This window comes from Gallus gallus, chromosome 6 (genome assembly GCF_016699485.2).
Source record: "Gallus gallus isolate bGalGal1 chromosome 6, bGalGal1.mat.broiler.GRCg7b, whole genome shotgun sequence".
NCBI lineage: Eukaryota > Metazoa > Chordata > Aves > Galliformes > Phasianidae > Gallus > Gallus gallus.
This window is the reverse complement of record NC_052537.1, coordinates 32901158-32927576: the sequence shown is the minus strand read 5'-3', so window position 1 is coordinate 32927576 and position 26419 is coordinate 32901158. Positions and strand designations below refer to the sequence as shown.

Sequence of the window (26419 nt, the reverse complement as noted above, 5' to 3'; positions counted from 1 at the left end):
TTTTCCTTAATCACTGATTTTTTTGGGGTGAGCGCTTGGATTTCGGGCTCTCCCTGACCGATGTGTGGCTTTGGTCTTGAGACACCTGGACTTGGTGTCACCTTATGGCAGGGTCCTTCACGGAGCACTTGGAGGCAGGGGTCGGTTGGAAGGAGGCTTTCTATTTGCTGAGCAATGTGTTTATGGTGTTGGGCAGTGCCTTGGTACATCTGGAGCTCCTGGTTGGGAGGGTCCACCATGGGCCATGCTGATGGACCAGGTTGTGCATGGCCATGGCCAAGAGATGGACTAGGTGGTCATTATGGGTCGCCTCCAGCTTGGGATATCCTATGATCCTCTGATTTAAGGTGGCTCACAGTTGGGTTTTGCGTTCCTAACGTGGCTCCTCAAGATGGGCATTGCCATATTGAGCCTCTTGGTTGTGACTTTTCTTTCTTTTTGAGGGGTTCCGTTGCAGACAGGGGTATTTATTCACATTTATTGGAGGTTTTAATCTTGTAAATAAAGTCAGTGTTGACTAATGGTATGGAGCAGTGCACCGTGCAGCCTGGCTGCGAGAGTCCAGCGAGGAAGTGAGCCTGTGCCTGGCTCTGTGCAAATATTAACCTACAAGGACTTCTTCCAGACTTGTAACACAATAAATCAAGTTGAAAATGCACATCTTGGCATTATTTAAAGTGTGGTGAGGCAGATGTGAAGCCCTGACATACCTGAATGGAGTGGTGTTCTGTGGACAGGCAGGCAGCTCCACCATGCAAAGACTTGTTCCTTGGGCACCATCCAACGGCAGGGCAGCTTTTTTGTATGCTATTTAGTGCTTTAATTCTGCTTTTTTTAAAACGCACTGGTTGTCCCATCAAAACCTTCAGGAAAGTTTTTGATCTCAAACTAAAAGAAGGGAGATTTAGATTGGATATATGGAAAAAGGGTTCTGTGATAGGGGTAGTGAAGCATTGGTGCGGACTGCCCAGAGAGGTGGTGGTGCCCATCCTTGCAGGCACCCAAGGTCAGAGATGGCGCTGAGCACCCTATGGAGCTGTGGGTGTCCTTGTGCAGTGCAGAGGATGGGACCAGATGGCCTTTAGAGGTGCGTTCCAACTCAAATGGTTCTATGGTTGTGGCCATAGCACTGGCGTTGGCATTACTTTTCCAGTCCATGGATAATAGTTCAATCCTCTGACTCCAGTGTGTTGTAATTTGGGCTAAGAAGAGTCTTGCCCTCTTCTTGCTGGCAGTGAGGATGTGGTAGCGATAGGAGGCTTTGAGGGTGAGAAATAGAGATTCACGGTTTGAGCAACTCTAAGAACAGAAAGGAAACAAATTACTGTTGTGACTGTAGTCACAATGGTGGAATAGTAATACAGTGAAATGGTAAAAATGAATGGGTTTCACTCCTTCCAGCTGGTAGCGAATCTAAGGCAAGAATAGTAATAGCAGCTCTCCATTCGTTCACAGAGCAAGTGGGGACATGGCTGGGAGGGTTTGGGTGTGCAGTGCAGTGCCCACAGAAAAGTGTATGTGGGCAGTGGAGGAATGACGTGTGCAACAAGAATTGTTTGATGGTAATTTGATGGTAGCAATAGCAATTTAACCTTTCTTTGCAGGATAATCCATGGGAAATTCTTGAGCTGCTTTAATATCTCTTCTGTGGCCGAGCTGCTAGTTGAAATCAGTGACACTTATATAGAAGCACATGTGTGTGCTCACTGGGCAGAGGTCTCTAGGTGAGGTGGTTGGAGGTGCTCTTGCTGCAGGCCTGGCTGCAGAAGGAGATGCCAAGGCAACCCGTAAGCCCAAGGGGTTCTTGAAAGATTGAGTTTTCAGCCTTCTGGGGGGTTAAAAAGCTCCTGGATTGTGTCACACCATGGCCGTGGCCCAAGTCTAAACTTAACCTTGACTGAAGGATGAAGATAGTTCCTTTATCTGATTGCAAACGAGGAAATACATTCCTTAAAATAATTAATGGTCCCTGAAGAGCATCTTTTTATTAACATCTGTATGCGTGGAAAGCTCCGGTCCATAAATACCCCTCAGTTTCCTGCTCACAGCACGGCGTTCATAGGAAGACCGGTGTGAATGGCTGCTGCCCTACAGCACCAGCGGGGCATCGTGGGGCAGGGCATTGCAGTGGGAAGTTTTGGCTGTGGCAAAGAGATGCGGTGGTCCCCAGAGGGATGCAATGGGCAGGGCACTGCCACCCAGGTGGGTCTGGGAGCTGCTGCCCGGGCTCACCTCCGTGCCTGGGTGTGCGCAGTGCTCTGCTGCAGCGGTATTAATCATTACCTTAGAGAAAGATAATTATTGGCGGAGAAACTGTAGCCTGTTAACGAGAAAACGTGCTTAACTGCTTCCCTGCTGCTGGGACTGCTCGTTTGATCTGGATTTCCCCTGTGGCTGCTCGCCAGTGGTGGCCTCGGTGCCCTCCTAAGCACCACAAACGTGGCGTGGGTGAGCATCCTTGCCCCGTGTCCCAAGCAGGGACCGGCGATGGGGATGGCTAGAAATGGTGCAGAGTTGGTGTGGTGTGACCCAGAGGGCTCGTGGCAGCAGGAGAGGTCTCGCTGCTCCCTGCTCTGGGCCCCACATAGGGCTCGTGCAGCAGATGGTGTTTCCTTGAGCAATATCAGCTCTGTTTTGGCAGATGTAGGCTTGGATGTCCTCAAGGGCAGCCTTGCCCTGTCTGTGCCTCAGCCACGGTCACTGATGGAGCTGAAATTGCAGGAAGACCATTCCTGATGCCTATTCCTGGTGGCATTCCCCAGTGACGGTGAGGAAGAGGAGGCTGCAGGACTTGGGGTGCTGTGTGGTGCCATGTGCATGTCACTGGGGCGCACAAAGGCTTGGGAGATCCCTCTGTGTGTCACTGGAGGTTTTGGCAGCGCTCGTGCCATCGGGTGGTCATTGGGCTGCCTGGGGGTTTGTGGTGAAGCCATAGTAAATGGTGCATTATAAGGCATCCAGTGGCCCAGAAGAAGCTGCAGTCTGTACCACGTGCCTTTTGGAACAGTAAATCTTTGAAAAATGTATTGATTCCCGATCCTGGCTTTGCACTCTGGCTGAACTTTGTCCTCACAAGACACAGTAGGTGATTTCTCTACCAGCCAGCTGGCCTCTAAATGAGCTACTCATAACTCCATCGCGACCTCTAATCCAAATAAACATGAAAAAGATTATTTGCAAGCTGGAAAGAGAATCCTTATCAGTTTGTAATGAGGTTTAATACTTAGCGGCGTGTTCTCAAATATTGTCCTTAAGCACTGCAATTTGGTTTTGACTGCGTGTTACGAGATAAGTGCTTCGTGCTCTTGGGATCAGGGAAATGGTGTTTTTGTTTGTTTGCGGTAACGGCAAGGCAACAAAATAGTGAAACAGGATTAGAGGGGCGGTTTGGGGAAAACACTGATTTCTATAATCAGATTTGAATCGCAATCTGTCTGCTTTTGCGTGGGGGTGGGTGCATGGGAGGGGATGCCAGGAGGTGAAGTAGGGTTGGGTGAGTGCTTGCAGTGCTTGTGTGCTCCTCGTGCAGCCCTAACGCAGCATTCACTGCCTCAAACCCCCAAGGAAACCAGTGGGGATCAAGAGGCATGGAGTAATGCTTTGGGTTTGTGGGCAGGGAGCCCTCTTGCAGGCAGCTCTCTGCCTCGTTTCTTGTCCAAAGGGCTCCTCGTGGTTCTTCCAGGAACCAGGGAGCTACTGGGATGGCATGGGGCAGGAATCAGGGAGTTACTGGAGTGACGTGGGGCATCCAGAGGGTTTCGTGGGAGTAATGATGCTGAAATGGCTTTGTCTGCAGGCAACCTCTTCTTGGTTGGTCTGCAGGCAAGGGGTTTGCCTCTGGGGCTGTAGTGAGTCCTTGCTTCCAAGCCTCAGCGTGTCCACACTGAGATGGGCTGATGGGTTCCCTTTTTCGAAAAGCAGAATTAGGAGGGCTGTGCGTTTATCTGTCCGCAACACTCCTGTTCCTCCGGCACGCCTCGTGCACGCTGTGTGCTCCCAACAGCTCCTGCAAGTGCTGCTGTACGAAACGCCTCCGAGCTAATCGGGTGCCCAGGAACGCCAGCAATGCTTAAGAGCCTAAAATAAATACTCCTCGCCTTGCTCCTAGGGCAACCCTTTCACCCCGTGCCTGCCCGTCGCACTCCAGTCAGGGATTGCTCCTCAAACCTCACCTGACACCTCATCCTCTTCCTTGTGCCTGCAGGGAGCCGCCGGCCGCAGCCCCCGCTGCTCTCAGCCCTTTTGGGGGAAAATGCACTGAAATGGGAGCTTGGCCAGAGCATGGCTGACAACGACCTTTGCCTGGGCTCTGATGGACTCCGACGCAGGACTGCATTACCATGGTGATGATCTTAACCAAAACTCGGGAAAACAAAGGTGCCGACTCTGTAACATGCAGGACTGAGCTGGTAAGCATCGTGACGTTGCACTTCACAACTCTGCTGCTGCTTTGCTGTGGCTTTAGGATGCTTTTTCACACTGCAGGGTTGGATCTTGAGATGGTTTTCTCGCTAGTGCTGCACTGGTTTCTGCTGGGCTCGTTAATATCCAAAGAGCGGGCGATGAGTAAATGATTGGAGTGCTGTGGCTGTTGCATATGTGCATTTCAGTGAGCACACGACAGAATAAACAGTCAGAAAAATAAAGTCCATGCCATGAATAACATGGGTTTGAAGTTGCTTTGCCCGGAGTGAACAGATGCTCATCATTAATAGGAGGATGAGCAAGTGGGGAGCAGGATTAAGTGGGAGATGGAGAGGTCGGGGCTGTGTTACCTAACAGTCCTGCTGGCTGCACGGAGGGATGCAAACCCAAGCGCACCCAACGAGCAGGTAACAGAAAAACTGGGGCAGTAAATGGGGAATGATGCTGAAAGAGGCAGCATTGTGGTGGGGTAGAGGGTGACACAGAGCTGTCCGCTAACACCCGGGGGGGGCTGTTGGGGTTTTCACCCCTGTCCTGCAGGACGAATGGTCACAGTCTGGAAAGGAAAGGGACAGAAAACTGTACTGTGCAGGGAGACGCAGATAAGGATGCTCAGGAAGCATCTGGCAGGATCAGCCATACATGGGCATTTGGAGCATAAAAGTGATGGGAATGCCTGAGTTCACTGAGGATGGAACACTCTGTGGGCCGATTTCCTGGGCTGGTAGTGCAGGCTGCTGAGCACCCCAGGATGTGGGTGGAGGGGTTTGGCTGCAGGAAGGAGAAGAGCAGAAGCTTCCACGTTGTGCGGGATGGGCTGCATAGCCACACCACCAAACTTTGCCCTCTCTTGTTTGCTGAGTGCCTGCCACAGTGCTCGTGCTGCGTCAACAGGGAGTAACTGTTCTGGTTACACAGTTTGCACTGCCAGGTTGTCCGGGCAGTTAAATCGAGGCAGATGTTCACAAGAAGTCTGATCCAGCAAAGAGAGGAAGAGTTTTTACGTTAGCTTCATGGGAAAGGGCAGAGTGTGAAACTGAAAGGCAATAAGTGTCTGAGCAGCAGGCACCATCACCTGCTGGAGGATGGTGGGCTTGCTGGCTTGTTAGTGTCCCAGTGTGGTGATAGGCTGAGCACTTATAAAATGGCAGTAATACTCAATATGGGATGTATGTCATTTGGAGATGTTCCTCTTCCTCATTTGCAGGCGTTTCCTTTTGTCTCTGAGCAAAGCCTGCTGCTCTGGAGGCTGGCATGCAGATGAGTGCTGCTCTTCCCAGGGTTGTCCCACGTCTGCGTTTGCTCCACTTTGGCCACTCTTCAGAGACAGCTGCATGCCCTCCTTGTCTCCTGATTCATTTTGCCTGCTTCTTAATAAGATGGGGCCTGGCAGAGAGAGATCTCTTTACTTCACCTAACAAGGCGGCACACGCTCCAGAAAATGTCACCTACCGTTATTTCCCATCTCCCCATCTGCACAAATCCCTGCTTTCTGCCTCCACATCCCTCTGCGTTCAGTATTGGCAGCGTATGAAGTGGGGCCATTTGGTTGCACTGCCAGCAGTTGGTACAACGTTGTTTTCGTTGTTGTTATGATTTGGAATGTATTAAAGAGGAATCAGGAGAGAAGGTGCAAACGCGGTGGCCTAATGCTGGATAAAACACAACTGTGGCAGTGCAGGTGGATGTGGAGTATGTGCTGGTGCTTTGCTCAGATGGAGTAAGGCCTCGTTCAGACGGGGATGGAGCTGGGGGAGATGGGGTTGCCAGGACAGACGCTTCGGAAGCAAAATGTGGATGTTTTGTGGGATAACAAAGGGACGATCAGTATGAAAGTGTGTTTTTGCAGACATAGCTGAAATGGCATGTGGCTCCAGATGACATATTGATTTATTGTATATAAAACTGTCCATGCCCATTTTTAGAAGTCTGATGATTTGTCGCACACAGTCAAGAGGAAAATTCCTAGGGGGGGGAAAAAAGAGCATAAAAAGCCAACTGGGCTTGTTTAGTGCCCATATAATGGCATTTTCCCCTATTTTTAGTGCATGTTGGCACCATCCAAGTGCAGAATCCTCAGAAAAAGTGCTGGGGTGCCTTAGAAACACACCGTATGTTTGGGCAAAACACAGAGCAGCCCTGTGTCGAGATGGGAGGCCTGTGTGAGCATGGAGGGGCTTCAGCCCCCGCTCTTTCTCTACTGCCCAGCTCCCAGTTTGTGTTGTGCAGAGCTTTGGGTCCTGTGAGCAGGGACAGCTGCAGCAGCGATCATCTGCAAGCTCAGGCCCTGACAGCGGCTCTCCACATCGTGTAGTTAACCTCAGTTTGGCTGAGGGAGGATGGAAGGTTGGCAGTGTGCAGGCTGGGAGATGAGGCCGCGCGCTCGGGGCCTGGCTGTCCCTGGGTGGTGCGAGCAGGCCGCGGGTGACTGAGCCGAGGATGCAGGCTGGGCGGTTTCTAACACATTGATTGAGTCTGCTGGAAGTGAATGGTTTTTCTGGTTGTTTTCAGCACACTCCAAAGATGAGTCAAGGACCTACCCTCTTCTCTTGTGGCATTATGGGTAAGTAGCAAATTCTGCCCGTATTTCTTTAATCTCCGCTCCTGGGTCCTTGGCGATGTGTGGGGAGATGTCCTCATCTCCTGCGCCTCTCCTGCTGCCCTGCACAGCCTGGGGTGCAGCCCACCCACGCCCTGTGCCTTGGGCTTCAGTATTGCCCACCCCACTGCCCCAGTATGGGAACCCCTGCACGGGGGTGGTTTGCTGCCCCGCAGTGCTGAGCGCATTGCTTGTCTCCTTCCACATTGCTTTGTGTGTATCTTTGAAGTTACTCATACAGTTGAGATCATAAGCATTTTGAGTCTGAGATTGTGTTTCTCGTGTGTTCGAGTATCCGTCCCTGAACTACAGCTCTTGACTGTTTGCGTGATACAAGTGATAAATATCAGCATTATAGTTAAAAGCATTCTTCCTTTTGGCACAGTGTGTATGGACAAACCTCAGGCAACACCAAAAATGTATTTTTTGCCTTTCACAATGACATAAACTGTTGTATATGATGTTTAATACCGTTTATGGCAGAGCTTGCTACCAGCTGTCTTGCTGAATGGCTACTGAAATTGATGGGGTTTTGGTGCATCAGTCCATGATCCCGAAAAAATAGTAATGCAGGAGGATGTGCCACTATACAGTGCTCTTTGGGTTTTGAAACGGGGAGCCAGTCCCTAGGCGAAGTCTCAGATCCCAATTAAAATTGTAGGTCAAGTTTGAGCCAAGCTACTTGGTATGAAAGCCAGTGCTTTGCAGACAAAGCGACTGCCCCTTTTCTTCGTGGACACAACTCTCATTAGCGTTAATGGGAGCTGAGCACATGCATTGAGAGGAGATGTTTCCCAAGCTCTCTGATAACTTGAGTTGTTTGGAGGAGGGGGGAAAAGATGGAAAATGTTTTGATTTTTTTTTTTCAGATGAAAGTCACAAGCTTCAAAGTCAAGAATGGGCAGGAACAGTCCGTTCCCTTTCTCCTGCCTGTCAAAAATGAGTAAGGAACAAAGAAACCCAATCAGATGGTTTTGTTTTGTGCCATGGCACTGGCAGGCTCTTCCACAAATATGAAGTGTCTAAGCCTAATTGAAAATCAGCTTGGTGTTAATAGCTTTTACAAAGCTGTTTGCGTCTTCCTAGCGCTGCGCTGGTCTTCCTTGGCTGCCAAATTATCCTGTTTCCAAGGGAACCTAATCTCACCTCCTTGACCACAGCTTACCATGTAATTGTCTTTGTCATGCCCAGTCAAGAGGAGCGAGTCTCTGGCATGCGAGAGAGCATTGTTTGGTTTGTGCTTAATTTTAGGCATCTTTCCCGAGGGCTCTTCTTGATGTCTCCAAACTTGGGCCACGATCACAAACCGACCCCGTGATAAAACTTGCTGATGCATTTTGTAAGAGTTGCAGGGTTATGATGGCACTGAACGTGCAGTGAGTGAATATTTCAGTCTGAGAGCGAAAGCATGGAGATGAATGAATCCAGGAAGGTTGGACTGGTGTCCCAACCAGCATCAGCATGGCCTCGTACCACATCCTGAGCAGAGCAAGGCCTGGGCACTGGGGCTTCTCACCACATCAGCCCAGGGATGCGTATCTACTGGAGGGATAGGAAGAAGCTGGCCAAGGCCCCAGGTGTGCATAATACCCCATAACCAACAAACCCAGCTAGCCTGAGCTGGCACATGCTTGTGTGCAGCATAACGTTGGTTTTGGTGTCACTTGCTTCCTGCCTAACACAGCTGCCGGAGCACTTGGGCTAGCAATAGCAGAGAGGATGCCAGGTATGGGGACTGCTCCCATTGCCAAAGCATATATCGGTGTCCTTGGGCCAAATGTGAAGAAGTCAAAACATGAACATGACAAATACCTCAGTATGGCATACCGGCAGCATCACAATGAGCAGCACAAGGCACTCTGCTGATACAAGTGCAGGCAAAACATCCTGAGAACAACTTTGAATGGGAAAGGAGTACACTGATGCTCACACCTTTTAAATGTAAGCATCTCATGAGGTACTGAAGTTTGGGAAGATCCAAAAATCAATTATAACTTTTAAAAAGCGGAATATATTAGTGAGCTTTATTAAAGACTTGGTGTGTCAGATGATGCAATATTTGATCCACTTCTCAAGGTGAGCTAAATATTTAGGTTTATGTGTGCGATGATAGCAATACTACTAAGAAGACTGTTGAATTTATAGTTCTAGGCATTTCATAGAATCCTAGAATCATAGAATGGCCTGGGTTGAAAAGGACCGCAATGGTCATCGAGTTTCAACCCCCCTGCTATGTGCAGGGTTGCCAACCACCAGCCCAGGCTTGATTCTTTTTTCCAGCAAAGGGCTATTTAGAGAAACAAATCCCATTTCCTTTTTCCCTTCTCCTTGATGCGCCCTTAAAACACCCGGGAGTAAAGGAATTGTCCTATTACCGGATGGAGATCCTTTTCTTGCCGTGCATTCTCCACCGTGCACCCCTGTGGAAGTATCAGAGGCCGTGCTGGAGAAAGCAGCCAGCATTTTAGAAAGTTTGGGTGTTATTTTTGGCTTGCTGCATTGAGAATTTTCTGTCTGTGGGTGGATGGCAGTGGAAGATTTGCACTATTTTAACAATGCCTTGGCAATATTGCCTGACTCCTCTCCAAGCAGGTATGTGAGAAGCACTTGGCATCTCAATCAGTAGCAGCAAGCAGTACTCTTTTGCAGCCCTCTGCAAGAAGCTCAGTGGGTGTATAATGACAGCCACATCCTCACGTTCTCTGAGAGCAAGAAGTAATCTTTGACCTGACATCATCACCAGGTGACTGCTGGCGAGAGAGAGGTGATGAGGGAGGAATGTTTTGGTTTTACCAAAAATGTGTGGATTTTCCCCTTGTCATATGGCCATGGACACCAAGCACATGTCACCGTGGCACATTCTCAGGCAGTAGGTATGGACCTGTTGTTTGCATTCCCCATGGAAGCACAGCTCCACACATCTTATTTTGATCTTATTTGTGCCATGGGAAAGCAGGAGGGCTGTCAGGCTCCGTGGTGCTGCCATCAGCTAATTACAACCATTACATTTGTTCCACGTTTAGAATCATCTCTTGAATGTAAACAGGGGTGTATGGGAACTGTTGAATCATGGCCTGAACCTCTGATTGACCACCTGAGGCGAGTGCTGAGTCAGCTGCAGGGGCACAGGTGAATGCAATTTCACCTGAGTGACCAGAAGGGGTGGAGCCAGGCACCATCCCTCCTAGACCCCATTTAAGGGCTGACTCCCAAGGAGGAAGGATCTCCAGCTGGAGATCCTTTCTCTTGGAACTCTTCTGTGAGCCCAGGACACGGGTAAGATCTTTATTTCATTTCTCCTTCGTAACACAATAATCTCTCTGGTCCAATACCTGTATACCTGTTTGCCATACAAGGGGGCAGTGGAAAATACAAACTGCCTTTCCACGTTTCACAGAGGCTGGGAGACCAACGTTTGATGCAAAGAACGTGTGAAAAAGGGAATTGGATGTGCACCCGAAGGAAGAAAAATGTTTGGGTTAGGATCCAAATGGAGTTTATCTGCCAAAAAGGAGAAGAAAAAAAAATTGATTGAAACCCGTAATTACTTTACAAGTTGCTGTAATAAATTATGTATGAATGTAAATTATTTCACAGGAGAAGAACGTAGGGGAAACTTGAGCAGAAGGATCATGCATTATGTATAGAAAGGAGCCGTAAAAAAAATATTGCAGCAGCACGTTTGTGTCCTGGTAGTTGAAGTTGTGTCAGTGTTTTGATTTGATGCCATTCTCTGTGGTGGGGTTGTTGAAGTTTTGGTGCCCAGGTCTCGGTGTGAGGGCTGTGGTGGTTGCTTCAGGGCTTACTGAAGCTAAAGCATGGAGTGAGGGCATCGTCCAAATACCTCTTGAGCACTCACACTTGGGAATTGGCAGAGAACAGCGAGGTCTCCTCTCAGCCTTATCTCCAGACTGGACAACCTCAATGCCTTCAGCCTCTCCTCACAGGAGTGCCCTCCAGGTATTACATGCTGTTCTGGAGCTGGTGGAGAAGGGACCTGGCAAGTTCTTGTGTGGCCTGTACAAAATGTGGAGCTCAACACATGGAAATCTGCCTACAGTGACCTGGATGCCTTCATCTGATGAGAGCTGGTTGTGCACAGATCTTAGGGATGCTTTGAGGATGGTACCGGTCCCCGTGGGTTTGGAACAAAGCTTCTGAGAGCCCCATGACCTGGACCTCTGGGCTGTTTGATGTGATAGAAGTTACCCAGGGGAAAAGATGGATGTTCAAGGCCAGACGTGTGCTTGTGAGAGGATACACCAGGGTTTTGCCCCAGAGGAAGTTTAGAAGTAGATGATGGTGTTTTAAACCTCATCCTTGTTTTATCGATGGGTGTGTTCAGCAAGGGGCTGGGAGCATTTAGTTCTGCAGTTTCAAGTTAAAATCCAAAGGGAAAAAGCCCAGGCTATTTTGTCTGAGGACACTGACCACCAAGAGGGACCCATGTAAGCAGGGCAGAGCTCCACGTGCCGCATCTACATCATGCCTTGGTTGTCAGTGCCCTTGTGTCGTTTTCTGATGGGCAAACAGTGCTCTCCAGCAAAGCCGTTTAGCTCTGAACTGAGGAATTCTTGTGATGGATTTTGCCCTGGAACAAATTGCTGCCTCTGGGTAAACCAAGCTGAGGTTTGTAATTTAAGAAACTTAATACATGCTTAACCGCAGCAGTATTAATGGTTCCACTGCAATTATTGTTATCAGTGCTCTCAGGATGTGAATCTTAGTCTTAAAAAGTTGAGCAGAAAAACAGACTTTTTCCTCTCGTAAGTGGCTCCCAAGTCTCTTAATTACACCCTCAGTGCTTAGATGATCCCTGTTTCCAATTTATTATTCTGTTGGCATCACTTTGCATCGGAAAAAGACCACGTTCTGGGTTCTTGTGGGGCTTTGCATGGGTGGTTTGTCCTGGGGGGCAGCAGGGGAACGGGGCACCCCATGCGTGTGCATCTCCTGGATGGCAGCAGCCCTGCCAGAGCCCCAGCTTCCTCCAGCACAAGCTGAGCACAAAGGAGGAAAGCAAACAATAACCCGAAGTTGTTGTTCGGGATAACAGTACGCTTGCAATTTTTCTTTGTGATTTGTTGTTTTCTTTTTGAAGGTTTACAGCTGTTTGCGCAGAAGTAATGTCGAAAGAGGAAGGTATCCTGTATCCTCTTGAACAAGCTTACCAAGGCCTTTTGTAAAACGTGACGTCTGGGCATGGGGGTCGTGGCAACTTGCCATAAAAAATTAGCTTCTATTTCTGTTTCTTTTGTCTGGTGACCTGACCCGAGAAATCTCTCCGCTGGCAGCATAATAAGGGGGGAAAAATAATAAAGATCTAAACATAGATGTAATTGTTTAGCGCCGATTTCTCACTTTTCATCGTGCTTTTGGAAATGAGGACAGCATCAGTTAAGGCATGGCGCGGTGCAGCGCAAGGCTGCTGGGGGATGGAGCTGTCCCTGCAGCTGCTGGCAGGGGGAAATAGGGAAAGGAGCCAAGAGGGGTTTATGGGGTGTCAGCTTGCAGGGCCCCAGGTCTGACCTCCCAGCTGGAAACAGGCACTGATAGGAAGCGGTCTGTACTGTGGCATCTTCCCTGCCATCAGGCTGTACCTGCAGCTTCAGGCTGGGCACGGCTTTGAGTTCATTGCTCGGTTGTCTAAATGGAAAAAAAAAAAAACCCAACCCTAAAAAATACTGTACCATTTAGATATGATCACATGAAACTGCAGCGACGGTTAGCTAGCACGGTTTGCCTCCCAACAACAATAACAGTTACCAGAGAAGGTCTGTTGGGTGATGACTTTTTTCCATTGCAGCAGCTGATGGTGCAGCCCTACCATGGTTTTCCTGTTGAGCATCAGCAGCGTGTTTGTACAGAGCCCTGCTGGCCCCAGCAGCCCATGACAAGGAGCCCAGCCCTGATGGTCCTCCTTTCTTCTTTTATAGTCAGGGAACCATGTGTGTGAATGAGATCATCGTGCTTAATCCTCTTTTCACATGGTCATCACTGGGATCTCTGCACGCAGCTGCAGCCTGGTTTGCAGTTTCCCCATGTCCCCACGGATATTAGGAAGAATTCCTCAGAAAGACTGGTAATGCAGTGGCACAGCTGCCCAAGGAGCACTGGGGTCACTGTCCGTGGAGGTGTTGTAGAGCCATGGGGATGTGGCATTGGAGGACGTGCTCATTGGGCACAATGGGGATGGGCTGGGATTGGGCTTGAGGATCCTAAAGGTCTTTTCCAACCTTCCTGATTCTCCGGTTCTATGAAGTGGCTTTTGGCCCATTGCTGTACACGTTTTGGATGCAGTTACAAACCATTGACTTTGGAGATACAGGTTTCTCAGATCTTTGCGCAGAACCCCAAAGCCCGTCTTATAAAATGAATGCCTGCACGCCATCCCCTGAAACCTGCAGATTTGAAAGATCAGTGCGAAATGTGCAAAACTGGTGGACACAGCAGCACGGGTGACTGGGGAGATTGGCGTCTGGGCCAAAGCACCAGGAAACCCCAGTTTGGGGGGGGAAGGATGGGAGGTGGGCATCTAACACAGTATCAGCCAGCACAGAGATTGTTACGTGCTCTAACTTCTGTTAGACGCGGTGTCGTTGGGTAGCTGTTGGATACTGGGGAAGTTCTTTACCAAGACAGTGGTGAGGTGCTGGAACAGCTGCCCAGAGAGGCTGTGGATGCCCCATCCCTGGAGGTGTTCAAGGCTGGGTTGGATGGGGCCCTGGGCAGCCTGCTCTGATATTAGATATGGAGGTTGGTGGCCCTGCCTGTGGCGGGTGGGGGTCGGAGCTTGATGATCCTTGAGGTCCTTTCCAACCCAAGCCATTCTGTGATTCTCTAGCTGTGGGAGAGGTGCTCAGAGCCTTAGTGGGGATGAAGTTTTATTGGCTTCACTGGAGCAATGCTGTTTCAGCAATTAGCAAGTAAGACAGCCCAGTGGGCATATGGCTCTGGCATCCTGTAGGTTCTGATGTCCTGTCTGTATTTCTCTGCCCACAGTGGTGGTTACAGCCTCTGCCATGGGAAGCCCCCAGGTCCACCTCAGCCCGGTGTTGCAGCAGCTTTGGGCCCTGACTTTGGTTTTTTTTGTGCACCTCTCAGGCAACCATTGCTTGTGGAGTCTGAGATGAAAGGAAAGCATCCAAGTCATGATCTACTCTAGGGACACAGTACCGACCGTGTCATTTCATAATGCTGGATGCCCCTTAGCCAGTGCAGTCTGGATATTCAAAGGCAAATTTCCATCATCTTCTAGCAGTTTTGCTTCTGCAATTATCGCTTTGTCTCTCTCTCTCTCTCCATCTATGCCACAGTAACCATTGTGCTGGCGGTTCGGAAAACCATATTCCGAGAGTTAATTAATTTGTACTGAAAAACGTCCCATATGCTACTCTTTGTTTATGCGCATGGAAAGCGAATCACGGCATTAATTAACGCTAATGCCTGTGGGTGTGTGTTTTTTATCATTTCCGAACCAGAAAATGACAGATGGGGAGACCTCAGCAGGAAATGTCCACTGCAGATCGAGCAGCCGGGCACCAACATCTGGGACTGCCTGGCCGACAAGGGCGAGGAGGGCACGCTGTGGCCGCGGGAGGCCACCAGCACCTGCTCGGTGACCAACCTCATCAAAGAGCTCAGCCTCAGCGATCCTCACAGCAACCCATCGGCGCCGCCCAGCAAGCGCCAGTGCCGCTCGCTGTCTTTTTCGGATGAAATGTCCAGCTGCAGGACATCATGGAGACCTTTGGGCTCCAAGGTCTGGACGCCGGTTGAGAAGAGGCGGTGTTACAGCGGGGGGAGCGTCCAGCGCTACTCCAACGGCTCGGCCACCATGCAGAGGAGCTCCAGCTTCAGCCTGCCGTCCCGCTCCCATCCTCTGGCCTCGTCCTGCGACCACCGCCCAGGCTGCCCGCCGAGGAGATCGGGGGCTGGAGGTGACGCCTGGAGCCCTGAGGGCGGCCGGGCGGACATGCAGCGCTCCCTGTCCTGCTCTCATGACCGCTTCTCCTCCTCGGAGCCCGGCCCGCCCTCAGCCAGCAGCACGCCGGCCTCCACGCCACAGCTGGGCCGCCGTGCCGGTGGGCTGTGCCGCAGCCGCTCGCAGCCCTGTGTCCTCAATGACAAGAAGGTGGGTGTCAAGCGGCGCCGGCCCCAGGATGCGCAGGAGCCACGGCCTTCGCTGGACCTGGCCAAGATGACGCAGGTAAGGCTGGGCACTGGGCACAAACTCCCTCTTCCCTGTGCCACGTGCTGTGGCGGGGCTCCGGCTCATGCTGTACCCCAGCAGCAGGCTCAGGGCTCTGTGCCCATAGCAGCTGCACCTTTATCTTCCAAGCAGTGGTTTTCATTGCGCTGTCTGTGCAGCCAGGCGGTCTCTCCCAGTGAAGGGTGTCCCAGTGTTGTTCATAACACTGCATCAGGTGAGGCTGAGAAACATCCTGGTGTTTTCACTCCTTGTCATCCCGTGCTGTAAACACGTTTGTTCCCCCTTCAGGGATGTGATACTTGATGGCATTTCATGCCTAGCAGCTTAATGGGTGTTCCAGTGAGCTCATTTGTGCTGGAGGATGTGATTTGCTTTTCCTCCCCCATAAGAGCTTAACAGATAAAAGGGGTCAGAGAATGACGTTGGGGTGATTGCAGAGGACAACGCATGGCACTGCAATCATCTTTTGATGAACCATGCCAGTTACATTTAATATGCTGAGCTTATTTCATTAGCAAATAAGCTGGACGGGCAATGAAAACAACTGACACTTGTTACAGCCTTTTACTAGCTACAATTGGCATGACTAAAGGCCCTCTCATTTCCTTGCGTTGGTGGAAGCCTTTCTAGCACAGCACTGTGGTTGGCAGCAGGCTGGCTCTGAACGCTTTGTCCTATCCATCGAGTTCTCACCCCGGATGAGGAGATGGAATGCAGTTTAGCCATCTACTCTTTGTCATGCCTCCCCCACTCCAAGTTCTCTCCCAGTGAGCAGCCACTTGTTGCTTCACCTGTATTGCACGGCAGAATCTCCTGCAGGCCTGGGTGGGAGTTTTGTGCAGCGTTGAACATGTTTGGTGTATCTTACCATTGGAGCTGCTCACCTTGGAGAGGAGCTGACAGCGCTTGTTAGCAGAGAGGTGTTCACAAGACCTTTCAGGGTTAGACCATGGTGTTGAATGAGTTGTAAAGGCCAATGAGGTGATAGATTACTGCACGTGTGCCCCATCTGCATTTGCTGGAGTAGTTGGTGGTGAACAAAGGGAAGAGATAAAAGACGCTGTACTATTTTTATTCCCGGAGCTATTTTGAGAGCCCGCGCAGTGGTTACCGTCACGGAGTGATGCTTGTGCTGTGGTGAGATGAGTGAGAAATGGTTTCTGCAGTGCGGAGGAGAACCAACTGCAGGTTCGGGTATTGGTAGGAGGAACACATACAAGCAGAAGGGAGCAGAACTCACAGGACGTGCCAGTCCTGTTGCAGTTTTCCTGGGGATGAGTGCTTTGGGCTGTTGAAGTCAATGCAGAGCAGGCTGTGCTGAATAGTGTGGACCATCCTCCTGGGGTCACAGCCAAGGCGGGCTTGAATCTCTCATTTAAAAAAAAAAATAAATGAGTTTATCTTTGATAGAATACACCACTTTGGCATGAACCCACAAGGACCATCATGTCCAACCCCTGGCTCCACACAGGGCTGCCGAAACCAAACCCAATGTCTGAGAGGGGTGTCCCATCGCTCCCTTTTCCTGATATCCACCCTGAACCTCTCCTGGCAGTTGATAAATAACCTGAAACTGAACCTCCCCTGGAATCTTTGGAAATGCCCGTGATGCAATTATTATTATTATTTTTTTCTAAAGGCTCCTGGTGATTTTGTGCTCTTTAATTGCCAACATTTGCAAACAAAGGGCTGGGAAGGGGAGGGTGGCAGGTGGGGAGGCACTCCCAAAAACAACCATCCTGCCCTCCTACTGACAGACTTGACCAAGGGCTCAGGGCATCGTATGCAGGTCCTGGTGGTGCCAGCCCTCCCCAGGTTTCAAAAGAAGTGCAAAGGGACCTAACAAACCCCAGCCTGTCAGCTAGACCTGCGAACCACCCCAGAGTATGTGCCAACACATGCCCAAATTAGGACCCACAAGAATCTAAGATGCACTTCTGGAGGATGGCAAGTCCTAGTGCCCGCTGGCTGCAGTGCCAGGGCTGCATGAAAGCTTTGGAGCCCACCTGGAACCCTCTCCAGACCACAGGGAGCTGGGCCACCCACTCCCACAGGCCGTGGTTGCATTTGCTCATCCTGCAAGCATGGCTGCAAAAGTGAAACAAAAAAAAAAAGAGAAATGGGGACAGCGCGGACAAGTTGTTGTGGTTATGAAATAATGGAGATGCTAAAAGCAGCAGCGTGTCACCGTAGCGAATGTGTTTGGTAATGGAATTGTCACAGAAGGGATGCTGAGAGTGCTACAGCAGCTGTTTGGCAAGTGAGGGGCTGTGAGAGGAGGAGAGGGGGAGCAGCTGTTTCCTTCCTGCAGGAAAATCCAGGGGAAATGCCCCTGCATGGGCCCAACCCGTAGACCAGTGGGAGCTGGGATGCTTGGAGTGAAGCTGAAGAGCAGTCTGAGCTCTGAGTAGAGAATGGCAGGGGTGTCCCTGGGTGTCCACACCAGGTGCTGCATGGTGCTCGTGGGGCACGTGGGCCTTTGCCCAAAGGTGTCACATGTGCACGTCACACTTCCCTTGCAGTGGATGTGCCTGAAGTTGCTGGACTCCAACTGCAGAGTTAACTCATTGAATTGTCCTGGGAGGCCTCAGGGCAGAGCGAGCTTCTCCATCAGGTTAACCAAGGTGGATGTTTGTCAGCCGGGAAGCAGAGCAATGGAGGCCTTGTGCAGGGAGACTCTGGCTGAGCCTGCAGAGCTTCCCTTTCCCTCTGGACACCAAGCCTGGGTGCACGTATAATATGGGTAGCCTTGGCTTTGGACTCAAGCAAGGGCCCAAAGAATGACAAAAATCAGATCACTCGTGTGGCTCAATGCAGCTCCGTTCCTTGAAAACCTCAAGCATAGGGAGTAGCTATATTTTCTCTGGCTCCTGTACTCCACCTCAGAACGTCCTCCAAGCCAGGGAAGCACTGCCTGCACGACCTGCATTACACAGCTGCCCTCCAGCACCAGATCAGAGGAGTGTAGCTGCCAGGATGGCTCACTGCACAAGCAGCGATGCCATCAAGGAAGGAAGGCCCTGTGCTGATGGCACCTCCTCCCCACCCATCGGTTCCAGCTCTGTGGCCAGGCTGCTGCTGGCTGCCTCCCATGTGTTGCTAGCACAAACAAACAACGTGGCCATCACCATGGAGCCCAAGGAGCCGGCCCTGTGCCTGTCCTGGTGGAGCAGGTCTCACCCGCGCGGGGTTGGCTGCCAGGTTTGAGGAAGCGGGGCTGCAGTTCTGCATGGGTTGCAAAAGCAGGCTGGGGAAAAAGCAGTGCTGGGGGCTGTGCACAGGATGGGGTTTTCCTCGTTGCTCAGTTGGGGTATGGAAAGTTTTTCACCCGAAAGCCGTCTCCACGTGGGAGGACTGGCAGGGAGCAAGATGAGGCAGGTTACGGTGAGCATTCTTGCCCTTGGTGGGGCCCGATTTTGGGGTGTGGGGCACTGTGTTGGAGCCCTCCTCAAGAAGGGAATGCCACAAAAACCAACTGGTTCCTCTTGGGAGACGCTGTGGTCAGTGTGCTTGAGAAAGCCACGGAGATTTGGGTGTTGGGATCAGCGTTCCCTTAGGTGGCTTTTAATGACTCTCAAGCAGTGAGAGTGGTTGGGTGATTTGAGAGGAAGAGCAGAAATAATAGCAAGAGGTCCACGTTGCTGCACGTTTCTGGCCTTAGGGGAGGCAGACATGGCTTCAAGGCATTCATTTCACAGCTGGGGAAACCGAGTCCCACCAGCAGAGCTGGGGACTCAGCCCGGCTCCCAGATCAGCATCCGTCTCTGGCAGTGCATCAGTTAATTCTTTGCTCGTGCTGGTAACCATGTGTTTATAGGCCATCAACCCAGCACCATAAGCAAAATAAGAATAATCTGACCTGAAATAAATGTTTTCTTCATACCAAGAGGGATACCTGGGCCAGGGAGGAGGCGTTGAGGCAGGAGGGGAGCGAGCTGCTCTTGGAAGCAATTACATGGCCACATAACTGGGCTAATTAAGAAAGGGATCTAAATGTTAAAGTTCTTCTGGGAGGGAAAATGCTTGGAAAAAACATTGCCTTTAATTCCTTCAAGCCCTCATTGCCTGTTTTTGTCTCTTCTTTCTGCATTTTCCTTCGAGAGGAGAGGTGGACTCGCACTGCTCATGTACTGATAGAGCACTGAATCAGAAGGGCATCAATGCTGAGCAGAAATCAAACCTGGAAAATTACTGTCCTTGAAATACCCTTTTTGATACAGAACGGTCAGAATCATATTTTCCCACGGGCCGTGTGGTTTCTGCAGCACCTTTTCTCAAAGCATTGGGTGGGTGCAATAGGAGATGCAGGAGATGGGGGTGATGTTGCAGGGTCTCAGGGCCTGGCCGCGCTCCCACTGGGCTGATGGATGGGCAGGATTTGGGGCACCGCTGCAAAGCTTCACGGCAGCACAGACGTTGATTCATGCTGTGCTGTTTGACTCATCCGCAGAACGCCGAGCCAGGGGCCGGCCCCGGTGTTGCCGTATGTGCTGAGCAGATTGCTTTCCTTCACACAGGCTCTGGAGAGCGGCAAGGGAGACAAAACACGTCTGTCGCAGCGATCGCGGCGGCCCTGGATCAGAATCTGAAATCATCCTTGGTAATGGCAGAATGGGTCCTTGCTATCTCTTGCCCGTTCTGCTTCCTGCTTTGTAAGATGCTGATACGGCTGTTAGTACGAGACGTGAATTTGTGTTAGCACATTTCCAAACACAGCTATCCTTTTTACTGTTGGTTGGGGTTTATTTTTTTCCAAGTGAAACGTTTATATATGTATTTGTTTCGCTCTCCCTGCAGCATGCAGCCTTGGCCTGAAAGAGAGGGTGGCCCCATGTCCAAGGCAACATGCCATGGGATGATGGGCATCTTCCTGGTACATGCCTTGACACCTCTGTGACAGCAACAGTCAGATGGGATAACAGAGAGCTGTTCCTGGAGGGGGGCCGGGGGAAACCTTACTGCTCTTAACAACTCCCTGACAGGAGGATGGGGCGAGGTGGGGGTTGGAAGGACCTTATTCCTGAATCTGCCTGTCCTTGTGGGCTGCTGGTGTGTTTGTGCCGTGCACAATGGGGCTATTCACAGCGCTTGCTGGCTCTGCAGACACATGGTGCCATTCATGGGGTGGCTTCACCCTTCTCCAAGGACCACGTGCTTTTGTACGATGGAGACGTTGGCACCCGTACTCACAAGAGGGTCCTCTTGAAATGTGGTCAGGTGGTTCTTAGCAGTTTTCAATATTAAAATCAGCTCCAGCCGGAGCTGGAAGTTCATGTCGGTGATGGGTGGGAGTCAGGCTGTCCCCTGCCCTGTTTCCTTTCCAAACCAAAGAGTAAGAGCACGTATCCGTGAGGGTCAATAGATGAAGGAGCTCACGGTCTCCCAAAGATGAAATTAACAGCTTAGAAATATTTTATGCTGGTCTTGATATTGAATGGGGAAAAGTTTTAAACTGTAGGATGGGGGAAACTGCTCTGTCCTCCTCACTCCGACCACCCAGCTCTTTTCTGGAGTGGTAAAACTCTCTAAATGGCCACGGAAGGCTTTCTGTTTGAAATGTGGCAGCTTTTCTGTGGATGGGATGGGCAACACCTCAGGCCGCCTCAGCACCCACTCTGAGGAGTAGCAAATAATGCTCAAAGGTAGGATGAAGGGTGAAAAACTGGAGGTTTGGAATTCCAGTCGTGTCCCAGGAAATAGTTTGATGTTGATGTAACTTCTGAGAGAAGTTCCAGCTTCCAAGCCCCAGTGTTTTTTAAATAAACACGAATGAGAGACTGGAAAGGTCAGTTTGTGGCTTGGTGAAATATGCATTGGAACTGAGCTTTGGTTTGGGATCAAATGCAAGTGAGATGGCTTGGAGGGGCAGAGACCTCAGAGGCCAGATGGGTTTGGCTTTGGTCAGGCTGTTGTACGTGCAGCATGGATGGTTTTGAAGTTATGGCATTGGACTGTACCCCATGTGCATCAGTGCCATTCCTGCCTCCTCTGTGAACACCCTTATAGTTTCCATGCCATAAAAACGTGGAGATATGGCACTAAGGGACACGATCAGTGGGCATGGTGGGGGTGGGTTGGGGATCTCAGAGGACTTTTCCAACCTTAACCGTTCAGTGGTTCCTAACATAAGAAGTAGTGGTAGTGACCATTTCAGGCAGCACGTTGGTCTGCTCAGAAGATGCCTATAGGAGGGTGGTTGGTTGTGGCAGGCTCTATTTTAGGGGCACAGCAGAGGTTTTAGTAGTAGTAATGTGTAATGCAATTCCATACGCTGTTTTGATTTTACAGTAGAAATAATCCCATCTGCTTCATTTATAAATTTGTGACTCACCAGGCAGAACTGGCGGATAGTAAATGCTGCCATGGGAGCGGGCAGTACCCGGGGACATGGACATCCCTGCCATCACAATGGGGTTGTAGCACAGGGATCTGAGAGCATGGCCAGGCTCTTTGTACAGCACCCTGGGCTGAGCAGGGCCCTGAGGGTCCCAGCAGTGCTGGGGCTGTGCCCACTGCCTTGCGCAGCCCGGCTCTGTCCCTGCGGGGCCAGGCATTGCACCCCTGTTTGCACTCACATGAGAGGATGGGGCTGGAAACACAAACAGAGCTTTGCAGTGTCCTTCTGGAGCAGACACAAAATCCAATTGTGTCCCAAATGTCCGCATCTGATGCATCACATGCCTGGTTTAACCCCTGCTATCCAGGCGTGCATTGTGCATAGTCCTAACAAACAGCTTTCATGCAACACAGTGCCTGATCCCAAGCCCACTGTGGGCCTCTTGAATCTTTCTAGAGGCCTCCATGTTCCCAATAGGAACCTCACAGTACCTACAGAGACTGGTGCTGACCTCAGGTCCCTTTGCTTTGCTGAGCCCAACCTGGTGTGTGACCCTGCAGCTCTATAATGTGATGGAAAACGTAGTGATCATAGAATGGCCTGGGTTGAAAAGGACCACAATGATCACTGAGTTTCAACCCCCCTGCTACATACAGGGTCACCAACCACCAGACCAGGCTGCCCAGAGCCACATCCAGCCTGGCCTTAAATGCCTCCAGGGATGAGGCATCCACAGCCTATAAGTGATAATGGTAGGGTGGCAAAGTCTTTGGCTACAGCAAATGAAGACAAGCCCAAATACAACAGTTGCGAACACAGAAACAAAGGAAAAAAGCTGCTTACTACCTTTGGGAAGCCTCAGGTAGACAGGAACTGCCAACCCTTAAGTGAGGTCTGGGAAGGGGTGGATCCTGGCTCCAGCCCTTCTGGTCATTCAGCTGCATTGCATGCACCTGAACTCCCCTGGCTTGGCCCTGCCTTCCCACCAGGTGCTCAATCACTGCTTCAGGCCACGACTCAACATTTCCCCTACAGACCCATCTGTGCTCCTGTTTGCTGAAGTCTTCGCAGCAGAGGGAGGATTGCAGAAAAATAAAACCACTCCGGCAATGGGGTCTGCAAAGGTGCAAAAGAAAAGGAAGGTCTCGCAGCTGGAGAGGTTACCATCTCCATGCTTATTGGACACTGTGTCTGCTCCTTGTTACCTTGGTATGAGGGCCAGGCCATTGCCAACTCCTGATGCTCTGACAGGCTCAGTGGCGGTGGCCAAAAGCAGTTGCTTGTGCTGCTTGAAAAGAAAAACACCAAAAGAAAAAAAACCAGCCCTGCAGAGGGCTTCTGGGCTTGCCCATCCTTTCCTCATTTCTGATGAATGATGCGGTGATGGGATTTGCAAACAGCAGCCAGGTTCCTCTCCCGTGTCCCCCTGAGAAGCTTCATTCATCACGTCTTGTAGCAGGGGCTGCTGACAATGCTCAGGGAGGAGGTGAGGCTGGCGGAGCAGGGCAGCACGTGGCAGGGCATGAAAGAGAAGCTGGAGCTGTGGCCAAGCCCAGCACAGCTGTCACAACGGCTCCTCCGGGCATGAGGAACTGTGGCGGCGGCCTCCTGGGCAACGGGTGTTATTGTAAAAGATATTTATTCACTGCGGAGTTTTAGAAGTGATGGTTAGAACAGTTCCAAGGGAATCTCTTTCCTGCAAAACTCTCCAAAAGCACTGCAGGAAAGAGAGTTGAGTAAAGCAGGAGAGCAGCTCGCTTTTCTTTTCAAGGGAAAGATGCTCAGAATTCACCTGAAACAGGGGTTGTGTCCGCTGTGCTCCATCTGCTGGGCCTCCCACCGTGGTGCTGAGACAGCCAGCAATGACTGTAGGTAAGACAGTTGCAGGTGTGCAGCACGTTGCGTGGTGACAAACCCCTGTGCAGCCATGTGCACCGTAGGTCCTGTCCCGGTGGGGACATCTTTGGGTCCCAGCCAGGCAGTGAATGGGCCGTGCTTTGTGATGGTCTCGATGGCTCTGGCTCAGGGCCGTGTCAGGAACAGAAACGAGCCCATCACCCTCCTTGTTGGTTTTGCTCCATTGCACTGATTTTTTGGCAGACGCAGCCTCGATGGTACGTGACTGTGCAAAATATAGTATTGGACAAAGCTATGTTGACTCATTTGGAAAATGTTCTGCTTTCTCAAACCATTTTCCACAGCTTCCTTTTATGCAAGCAAGGGCCAGGGCAGCTCACTGTTTGCTGCCGCTCACATTTGCCCTCATGCAGGTGTTGCCCTGCAGCCATAGGACCCCTGTTGGCACATCCTGCCCCTCACCCACTCCAGTGCTGAAGCATCAACAGGTGCTGGCAGAGCCAGGAGGGTCATGAGGAGATGGAGGCTGGTTTTAAAGAGGAGAGGAAGCCAGGTGATATTTTGATGTTAGCAATCACCTGCCTTCCTGTGGCTTTGAGGGGATGGATCGAAGCACAGCACAGCACAGCCTCAGGGCTCCTGCCAAGCAGAGGAGAAGCTGGAGGGGCTGCATGGGAAAGCCACCGCTTCCAAACCGTGTGTAGCTGTGTATGTTTGCAGCTCTGCTCTGCTGTGTGTGGGATGGAGCCGTGGGCACGGTGAGCAGCTGGGAATAAAGGCACACGTGCTCATAGCTGGTAGGGTTGCACAGTGACCTGAGTGAGTGGATCTCTCCAGCTCATACTGAAGCGTTCGGTGTCTGTTAGGGAAAATATTTGTTCTTGGCAGGAACTGAGGATTTCCTCCAATTATTGTTATGAATGGATATGAAGCTGGGAGGCTTCTCTGAGGCTGCTGTGCATGGGGTGAGTGAGCCCTGGGCATAGCTGTGCTCATCCCTCCTGGATTTTGGGGTTGCACTTGTCCAGCACTTCCCAGGGGCTCTGTAGCAGCAGCAGCATTCCCACTGACAGCTCCTACAGCAGCATCTCATAGAGTCATGGAATCACAGGATGGTTGGGTCAGAAGGGACCTTAAAGCCCACCCAGTTCCATCCCCTGGGCAGGGACACCCCCCAGCTCAGGTTGCCATCTGTGAAAACCCATTACAAACCCACACTGTGGCTGGGACAGTTACAGAGCTCCAACGTGAGAGTAAAGCTAGCAGTGAAACCACTCTCAAAGGCAGTGTTAATATTGAAGGCTTAATCAAACTCTCCTTTTTTTTTCTTTATTTTTGGTCTGTTAATGTGGTGTGAAGCAACTCGGTAGGATAATAGATATTTCTTAGCATGCTTGTGATAGCTCTTTTTTACACCAAGCAGAATAAAAGCTAAATTAAATGCTAAAGTTGTAGAATTTCAGTGCAGCATCCACACACACTGAAATGCCGGTGTCTGTCATAAGGCTAGAGGTGGGGAAGCAAACTGTGCTCACCAGCAGTGACATCCTGAGCTATCCCTGCCAGGTGCGTTGTCACAGCCACCTGGATGCTGGCAGAATATGTGCAGGATGGCTGCAAAAAGTGAACCACTCTTTTGCAATGGAGGTAACGGAGCAAGTGATGTAGCTGGGTGGAAAACAAAGGCAGACCGTCAGCCATCCAGAGCCATCCCTACAGGGCAGAACCTCTCTGGAGGGGCAGTTACAACACACATGCAGCGTCTGATTGTTTAATACTACCCTGTGTTGTGGAGGTGGGAGTACCTCGAGCCCCCAGAGGCTGCCATGGATGAAGGTACTCTGTGGGCTCACAGAGTTTTGGTGCTGCCTGCACTGCAACTGGAATTTCAGCCCTGCATCCTCAAGGATGGCTGTTGGTTCTTCTTGTAGGTTTGTTTTCCAGCATCTCCTTGTCTCCAACCCAGATAAGTATCTGGCCAGAGGGGCATGAGGGATAAACAAGGCTATAATAGAGCAGCAGAGCTCTGCAGGCTGCCTTTGCGTTTTGTACCGGTTTGCTTTGAAGCTGGCATACGTGGTTGCTTGTGGTTTTGGTAATGAGCACTGAACGCCCTCCAGCTGGCTCTCCTGGGCCTGTTTGAGCACACGAAGAGCTGGGTGCCTCCAAACAGACTCATTGCTGGGGAACGAAGCAAACCTCTCAGCTCAGTAATGTCTGAGGGATGGCTGGCTCCTTGGAATGGAAACTTGCTTCCGCTTCTTTCCCTTGCCCCACTGGCCATCCCATGCCTGCAGCACGGCTCAGCTGGAGCTCTGCCCACCAGCAGCTCAATGCCTCGATAGATACACTGCAAAAAAAATAGTGGATGGGTTTGAGCTCCCTGACACACAACTGCCTATAGCCCAGCTCCGGATGTCCGGAGCTGTTTGCATTTCATCTACCTATAACTGCCCACTGTGTTTTTTTTTCCTCCGGTATTTTGGCCGTTTCTCCCCTGACACTTCATCCATCACCAGGAGCTCTTTCTGGCACAGGCGGTGCTGGTGATGGCTTTGCAGCCCTGATGGCGGTGTTGGTTTTGAAGGCTGGGCTTGGCATGGCTCAGCTCCTTGGGGAGGCAGATGGCAGCTCTCCATAAAGTCAGCCCTGGGGAGATCAGCCTAGGGATTGTTGGAAAAGTTGGAAAAAGAGTTGGAAAAGAACTGGTCAAGTACTGACCCTGAGCATTGTATGTATTCCTGATCTGAATAGCGGCAGGAAACCCATTTCTCAGTCGAAAGCAATGGATGTTCTGTTTGGCAGCGCAAGCATGGGACGTGCAGGATGCGGGTGCCACGTAGCTCTCTGCCATCCTACAAGTGATCAAAGCAGCAGACAGATAGCAATCAAAGCTGTGGGTGAAGGTACCTCACAGCAACAGGCTCAGAGAGAGGCTTAAAACAGAGCAAGGCAGCGAGATGCCCATGGCTTTGTTCCACCAAAGCAT

General features: G+C 50.9%; 1 protein-coding gene and 2 long non-coding RNA genes across 6 annotated transcripts in view; 2 read left to right on the top strand and 1 right to left on the bottom strand.

Moving 5' to 3' along the window:
* Window positions 1–26419, top strand: part of FAM53B (family with sequence similarity 53 member B) — a 50186-nt gene that overhangs the window by 18454 nt on the left and 5313 nt on the right. For all 4 annotated transcript variants that reach the window (XM_040702814.2, XM_015289061.4, XM_046943173.1 and 1 more), the window contains 3 exons: window positions 4205–4409; window positions 6937–6988; window positions 14506–15233. In XM_040702814.2, the coding sequence (XP_040558748.1) occupies window positions 4341–4409; window positions 6937–6988; window positions 14506–15233 (849 nt within the window). In that variant the 5' untranslated portion in view covers window positions 4205–4340. The remainder of the gene's footprint in view (window positions 1–4204; window positions 4410–6936; window positions 6989–14505; window positions 15234–26419) is intronic.
* Window positions 5670–6015, bottom strand: LOC121111127. Its single transcript, XR_005860798.2, has 2 exons — window positions 5878–6015; window positions 5670–5811 (listed from the first exon to the last, which is right to left on the bottom strand). It is a non-coding gene; the product is annotated as an uncharacterized LOC121111127 (long non-coding RNA).
* LOC124418064 lies at window positions 10245–12363 on the top strand. The gene is made up of 2 exons (XR_006939614.1): window positions 10245–10300; window positions 10422–12363. It is a non-coding gene; the product is annotated as an uncharacterized LOC124418064 (long non-coding RNA).